This window comes from Mustela nigripes, chromosome 4, assembly GCF_022355385.1.
Source record: "Mustela nigripes isolate SB6536 chromosome 4, MUSNIG.SB6536, whole genome shotgun sequence".
Lineage (NCBI taxonomy): Eukaryota > Metazoa > Chordata > Mammalia > Carnivora > Mustelidae > Mustela > Mustela nigripes.
The window spans coordinates 152,052,783-152,060,548 of record NC_081560.1 but is presented as its reverse complement, the minus strand read 5'-3'; the positions used below and the strand labels follow the sequence as shown (position 1 = coordinate 152,060,548).

Sequence of the window (7,766 nt, the reverse complement as noted above, 5' to 3'; positions counted from 1 at the left end):
TTCCTTCCTTCCTTCCTTCCTTCCTTCCTTCCTTCCTTCCTTCCTTCCTTCTCTTCTTCTTCTTCTTCTTCTTCTTCTTCTTCTTCTTCTTCTTCTTCTTCTTCTTCTTCTCTCTCTCTCTCTTTCTTTCTTTCTTTGATATGGAATAGCTTTTAGAAGCCAAGATGTGGGCACGATGTTCGTGGCTGCTAAGACATGACCCTCTCAATGGACAGAGTCAGGAGATATATGTTTAAACCACAAACTCATAAGGCTCTCAGTTTCCCTCACTCTGTATTTCTGTTTTTTTACCTTCAAAGTGAAAACCCTGTTCCATACAAATATTTTTGCTCTTTTGCTCTATCCTCTAACAGTAAACAAAATAATTCCACAATCACAACACTCTACAACCACAAACTTGCTTAGTAACTTGAAGATTTCTTCACAGTTCTTTTTCTTCTTAGAATTTAGCCTTCTCTCTGTACCGAGTATTATACTCAAACTGAACTAATTATTTTCTCTGTGTGGTTATGCTATCAATTTGATATGGGGTTTGTTTCCTTTTATATGCTATTTTAATGTTTCTGTTCTTAATTCTTTCAATTTAATTCTACTTTTTTGAGTTTGTAAAACATACATATAGTTCAAAGATTAAAAAATATGTAAACAGGTGAGCTCAGAGAAGTCTCCCTCCCATACATGTCTGCTCTGTCCTGTCCCCACCCACTGCATGAAGGTAACTATTTTCAAGTCTTGGCTTTATCTTCCCATGTTATTTTTAAAAAATATATTTAATTAAAATTATATATATATAATTTCCTTAAAATTAAAAAAAATGTTTACATACATACATATATTTTTTCTAGCTCTTGTAAGGTTTTATTTTTTCTTTGGATCTCTGATCCAGTTAATATATATTGTGGTGTGTAGGATGACACATGGATCCAATTTTACCTTTTTCCCAAATGGCAATCTATTTCAGTATCATTATTGAAAATATTATTTTCCCCAGTTCTATCTGCAATCTTTATTGTGTTCTAAATTTCCGTGTGTACTTGGGGTAATCTTAGACTTTATATTATTGTTCATGGTATTTGTGAGTATTCACATGCTGGGACCACGCTCTTACTCATATGGGTTCCATGGTTCGCTCCGCTATCTGGCGCACTCCCATTGTGTGTCCTATTCAGGCACATTCTTGCTGTTCTCTTCTAGCTATTCTTGAGTATTTGTTTTTCCATATGACCTTCAGAACCAACTCAATCTATCCATGGAACAAACACCTCTGTATTTTTGTTGGGGTTGCATTATGTTCATATATGAGACTGAAGACGATTGACTTCTTTACAATGTCCTTCATGGAAAGGTGAATCTTTCTGCAAGTCCATGTTTACATATCTGAAGAGAGTTTTTGGCTTTTACTTTATGGGTTTTTCTCATTTCTTGTTAAGTTTATTCCTAAATATTTTTCTGTTTCTGTTGCTTTTATCAATGGAGTCTTCTGTTATGTCTCCTACTGGGTCATTGGTTGCTTATGGATTATATCTGTATGTTAGTGTTATAGTGACAGCCTTACTGAATACTTTCATTGTATGTGTGTTCTTCTTGATTTCCTTGAGTTTTCATAATATTATGTCATCTGCCAAATTGTAGATTTTCTTTCCCAGTTCTTATGCCTCTAATTGTTTCCTCCTCTCTGAATGCATTGACTAAAACCACCAACATTAAATAATAGTGGAAACAGTGCAGATACAGTCTCCCAAAGTCTCTTTCTCTTTCTCTTGATACCCAGCCCAGGTCTGTAGTCTGATTCACCTGCTGGTCCTGTCGGCAGCTACTCTTCCAGCCTCTGTCCAACTTACCTTTCTTGTACATTGTGCCTATCTCTCTAGGGGCTGTGACACAGCTGTACATAGAGGAATGACTGCCCTGTCAGAGAACAAATTCCTCCATGGAGAAGCTCACAGGTGCCCCTTCCCCAGCTCAGGGCCATTAGGAGAAGAAGGAGGCTGCCTTCTTGGTTTTCCCATCTTCTGTAGACATCAGCATTCACGAGCAGATGCTGCATAGGTCCAGCCACTTTGGATCTTCTTCTTAACAACATCCAAAAGGGCCCTTTGAGCTCAGAACTTGTTAAAGATGTTAGAAGGGATGAACTTTCTGTTGAGCCCCTGGACCTCTAGACCATCCAGCTTAAACTCTGATTTTTGGACTCAACACATTTTAAAGGAGAAGCACAAAAAACTCTCTTGGAACCCCTTTAGACTTCTCTGTCACCATCCTTGCTTGTTTCCAACTTGCTTACCTTCCATGTTGCCTCTGCTGCCATCAAGCTCTGTAACCCTGACCTCAATGTGTGTCCTTGGTCCTCTACACGTAGGGTAGGTAGGTACTTTCTCTTTATGGCCTTTGGCTTGGCTTATCTCATTGCTGCTTCTCTCTGCCCCATCTTTCTAATGTTGTTGTCTTTTCTCCCATGTTAGATATAAAGGCATTGAGATAATATGCACAATCGAATGGCATAAACAAGTATGCAACATTCAATATAAACACAAATATGCCATTCTGTTAAAATTATGACTGTTACAGGAAATGGTAGTGAATGTTGGTGTGAATTCAGTCTCTGTGCCTGAGGGTGTGGGTGAGGTCTTTAGTTGAAAGTGGCCATAGCAGTGGGTCTGTGCCCTACTTTCAACCTGAGCTCTACTATATTGGGGTCCGGTTTGGTGACCTCATAGTTTCCTATGTGTTCCTAATTTTATGTAGATATAGAGATAGAGATAGATCTGCTATGTGTGGACAAGTCTCATGCTCTATAACAGCACAAGTTCAGACTCGAATGTATAAGTTTCTAATTATATTTGCACAGGTCTAAATACCTGGTTCCTTGTAGCATCTTCCCAGGTTGATGCAATCTCTTCAAGTACATAAAGTGGCATTTTCCAGAATATATGCCTTTTAATCTTGGGGAATGACTTCTTCCCTTTTTCCACCAAAGTGGGTGAAGTTTTGTGGCTCAAGGTTTGGCAGGCAGAAAACAACCTCTCAGTTGAGCTCTATCTAAAAAGCTCCCCCTTTTACCTAGAAGCCACTGGTCTTCACATACTTTCTATGTTGCACAAGGAAATGTCTCACCTTGCTAAGATATGCTGATGAATTCTTTCATAGCTACTTAATTGTGTGTGTGTTGCATAAGCATATGCCATAATTAGTGAGAGCATAATCACTCCATCAGTAGGTCTTCCTGATGGTTCTCTTCCTTTCCAGAGATGAACGAGTGATTGAGCTCTAAATGAGTGGCCTCCTCGGGAAAGGTTGGGCAGTCTGGACAGTTTCAATCTCAGGGATGTCAAGAATTTGAGCTTCCAAAGCTGGTGATTGACCTTCATGTGGACGTCAATGCCCAGGCCAAGTAACAGATGGAATAGAGTCTACAGTGTTTCTGTCCTAAAGGAAAATATCAATTCTCTTCCATGAGAAGTGGACTCAACAGAGGGAAGCATGAGCACTTTACCCAGCAGTAAGAAAAGATGGAAGCCAATAATCCACACTGTCTATCCTGGTCCTCCTTGGTGGAGTTGTTCATGATTCTGTGATAACATTGTGTCCATATCAATGGAACCTACCCAGAGCAAATGGCTCATGGAAATGGGGACCAAAGTCAAGACACAGCCTGCTTAATACCACCATTTATCAATAGGTAAGCATCATTTTTCTAGAACTGATGGCTTCACCTTTTCAGTTGTCATAAGAATCCCCCATGTGAATATTCAGGATCCTTGAGACATGAAGACTATGGGGTAGTCTCTGGTCTGAGGAATGAAAGACTGATCTTCCACAGGAAAGAATGGAAGACTGGGCCAGAGTGAGAGGAAGGGGTCTGAATGGCCACGGAATGGCCTACAGCTTTGCAGCTCTACACAAGATGAAGCCAACAAAGGATTAAATTAAAAAGCCAATGGTGGGGCGCCTGGGTGGCTCAGTGGGTTAAGCCACTGCCTTCGGCTCAGGTCATGATCTCAGGGTCCTGGGATCGAGTCCCGCATTGGGCTCTCTGCTCGGCAGGGAGCCTGCTTCCCTCTCTCTCTCTCCCTGCCTGCCTCTCCATCTACTTGTGATTTCTCTCTATCAAATAAATAAATAAAATCTTTAAAAAAATAAAAAATAAAAAAATAAAAAGCCAATGGTGTGCCTTGTAGGGACCCACACAGATGTAAGGGATTATTGTTATGTTTAGAGCATTATTTTGTGGTTATTAGTACAAATCTGAATGGCTTTTGCCTAGAGGACATGCCCGACAGAGGCTTAGGAAACGCCCATCTTTTTATTATTGCCATCAACTAAAGGCTGTGTGGCACAGGCCTCGTTAACATTTCTCTCCCCATACTCTTAACCCTGTATTTCTGGGGCTGCATTCTTGAATACTCTTTGCCTTTCCAGTTCAGCAGAAATCCAGGTGGTTGCGTGGGCTGGTTCTCCTCGGATTGGGTTCTTCTCCTTGTGTGTGATGAAAGATGAGCAATATTTCAAAACTCAGTGCTGTGTTATAATAATTTGCCTGGATTCCCAGGGCATCTTTTATCTGACTTGATAACAATGTAGTTCATTAGCAGCCTTTGTTAGCTGATAACCTAAAGCGGTAACCCGATACTCATAAGCAATTTTCTGTGTGTAAGATAGAATAAACCATCTTGTAAGGTATCTGTTAATTGATTTGCTTCTTTTAGCAGCATTTTAATTAAGACTTCTTGTTCATGAATGGCAGAGACACTTACAACCTGAAGGTGAATGCTTCAGGATTCTCAGTGATCATTTTTTATAGGCACAACAAAACCGTGGCGTCCTCTCCTCCATCCCACACCATGATGTATTTTCCTAGCATCATTCCTGGGCTCCCCTTTTGTTTTCACCCCACACAGGGTTTCCTGGGTGAAGAACAGAGAAGTATGCTGAAGACCAGTGCTCTCTCCTTGGGTTATAAAGGCTGACATGCCCTGGGAGTCAGCGGGACTCTTTGTAACGGGTCCCCTTGGCTTCCACCCCAAATTCAAGCGCAGTGGCTTCCTTCTGTGGCAGTTTTACTGAAGTTCTCTGATTCCCCTTCTTGACAGCCCTTCTCCCTGGTTCATGGGGATGGATGTTCCAATGGGCAAGAGCTCTAGGAAATGTTTGAAAGCAGCCACAAGAAGTCATTGTGTGTGCAAGTGCAATGTCAAGAGTGAGGGCCATTCTGATGGCCCCACCCAGTGGTTTGGGAGTGTGGTAGCAGAGGCCAAGGGTTAGAGGAAACTCCTGCCTTCCCAGCCCGATAGAACCTGGGACCCATAGAACACATGCCAGTCTTGCACAGTCCAGCTTGCCTCTAACAGAGAGGTGAGGAGAGGACCAATGACACTCAAACACTAGAGGGTGAACCTTCCCTACATGGGGAGAGCAGGCTGAAGACAGCAGCAACCAGCCAGGATCTCTGGGCACAGCTGTGCTTTGTTGCCTCCCAAACTCAGCACTCAGAGGAGAAGAAGGTGAGATGGGAGAGGGTTATCTGGCCAGATCAACAAATTAAAAAAAAACATGCATCAATCTCTATGTCTATAAACTAGAAATTTACTTACATTGAATCTATAAATTAAAATAAGTACATAAAAAGCAAATGCATATGTGTATATATATTCTCTTATGTGTGTTTTTAAAGTATACATATCATAGAATTTTAAGATATAAGGAGATTTAAATAAGTTAATAAATGGTACTCCTTTTCATCATTCAAGTTTGGAAATAGCTGAGAATAGACAAACAAGCCGATGGAGAATAAAATATGAGAGTTATTGTGACTTTCAAATGAGTCATGACATGTCAGTATCACTCTGCTGTCCCAAGCGTGCTGCTTTGCATCCTTGCCCCAGTCGGAGAGATGAGTGTGGCTTGGGCTGTGGTGCTGGGCAGCAAGGTTGCAGAGGGTGGATGTGTTGGGATGAGGCTTAGACTAGGCAAAGATGTCAAGAGTTACTGATGGGTAGATGTGATCGAGTGGGAGGACGTGACTCAGCATCACTCCTAGGATTTGTTGCCATGGACTAGGAGGTGGAGGACCTGGGGAGTGCTAGCCTCAGGAAGGCTCTGCAGCTGGTCTTGGGTCTCTTGCATCAACCATTAGGGCACTGAAGTGGGGGGGGGTCCTATGTTTGGGGAAAGTGAGGTCCGGGCTGTGCTCAGCTGTGCTCCTGCTGACTGGCTCTTGTCCCTCCAAGTCATCTGTCAATATCTCAGACTTGTCAGATAAACTAATCAACCTTCAAAGGATATGATATTTCACATATACATTATCATTGGATGACAGATGGTTGGCCCATCTCTACACAGAGCGTGGGAAGTTGTTCAGGCCTCATTCATCCCAGCCTCACTTATCAGCATATTTTGGGTCTGAGTGTTCATGGTTCTGGAGTTTCCACTGACATGATTTTTCTCATCATTTGTGATCCTCTCTCTGTGCAGTTTAGGGATGTAAGAGATTACATAGGCTCTGTAGCCAAATGCTGCTTTGTGAGATGGATGCATCATTTAACCTTTCTATGCCTCAGTTTCCCTATCTGTAAAAATGGGCTAATAGTTATACTTACCTAATAGGATCTTTGTTAGCATTAAATGAGGTAACGCAGATAATAAAGCTCTTAGAAGACTGACATGTAGTTGGCACTCAGCAAAATGCTTGGTCACCTTTTACTCCATTCTAAAATTCAAAAGTGAGATTAAGGAAGTCTTCATTTTTAGACATTCATTTCTTTATAGATATTTTTGAATCAAGTTTTATTTTAAAACCGTTTTAGGTTTTCCTTAAAGTTGTGAGGGTACTTCAGAGAGCTCCCTTATGCTCCGCTCCCAGCTTCTTTATTATCAATATCTTACGTTAGTATGATTTAAGTATCAGAGCTAGCAAACCAATTTGATTCCATGATTACCTAAAGTCCTTATTTAATTTGTATCTTCTTAGTTTTTACCCACTGTCCCTTTTCTCACCCATCCGGGGTGTGACATGACATTTAGTTATCATGCTTCCTTACACTCATCCTGGTTGTGATGGTCTCTTAGACTTGCCTGAACAGTTTTGAGGAGCCCTGGTCAGTATCATTGTGTATCACTGGTCAGTATCACTGTGTATCAGTATTGTGCAGACTGTTCCTCAGCTCAGAGTTTGATGTTTTTCTCATGAAGGTAAATTTCTTTTAGGTTAATTTGAACATAAAATTGATTATAATCATACAATAAACCAAGTGTTCACTAATGTTTACTATTGTTTATATAAATTAAGTTGGGCAGATCGCTGACAAATCTTACTTAAGTCTAATCTGCTAGGCTCAGTAAAAAGGAAATCTTTCTTTATAACATAAAGCAAAGCAGGTGTTTCTAGTTAGTGTGGGGCTGCTCAGGTTAGCCTCCCACAACCACTGTGCCCCTTGGCTCTGCAGCAGAGACCACAAGAGTACTTCAGCCTCTGTTTGGGGCAACTGCGGATATGACTCCACTGTCCTCTCTTACCCAAGAAAAGATAATCCCACCTTTGCTCCTTCTGTGGACAGGCAGGAGCCCTCCTGAGTGTGGCCTGAGCTCTCTAGGGAAGTGGCTCAGAGTTGCCTGTTAAGTCTTCCTAGCAAAAACAAGAAGCCTTATAATGTGGTTCTGATTTTTCATCCTATCCTGAGTTTAAATCAGAAGGTGGTTCTTTTTACTGGCTACAAATTGTGAGTCCAGCACAACTGCTGACCAAAAAGGGATTAAAACAATGTCCAAGA

The 7,766-nt window shown here is 41.3% G+C and overlaps 1 protein-coding gene across 1 annotated transcript in view; it reads left to right on the top strand.

Annotated features, from left to right (window-relative positions):
- TMEM273 (transmembrane protein 273) overlaps positions 1 to 4,660 on the top strand; it is a 34,728-nt gene extending 30,068 nt beyond the window's left edge. Inside the window, exon 6 of the mRNA XM_059395879.1 lies at positions 3,247 to 4,660. Coding sequence (XP_059251862.1) covers positions 3,247 to 3,271 — 25 coding nt within the window. The 3' untranslated portion in view covers positions 3,272 to 4,660. The remainder of the gene's footprint in view (positions 1 to 3,246) is intronic.
- The last annotated feature ends 3,106 nt before the right edge of the window (positions 4,661 to 7,766 follow it).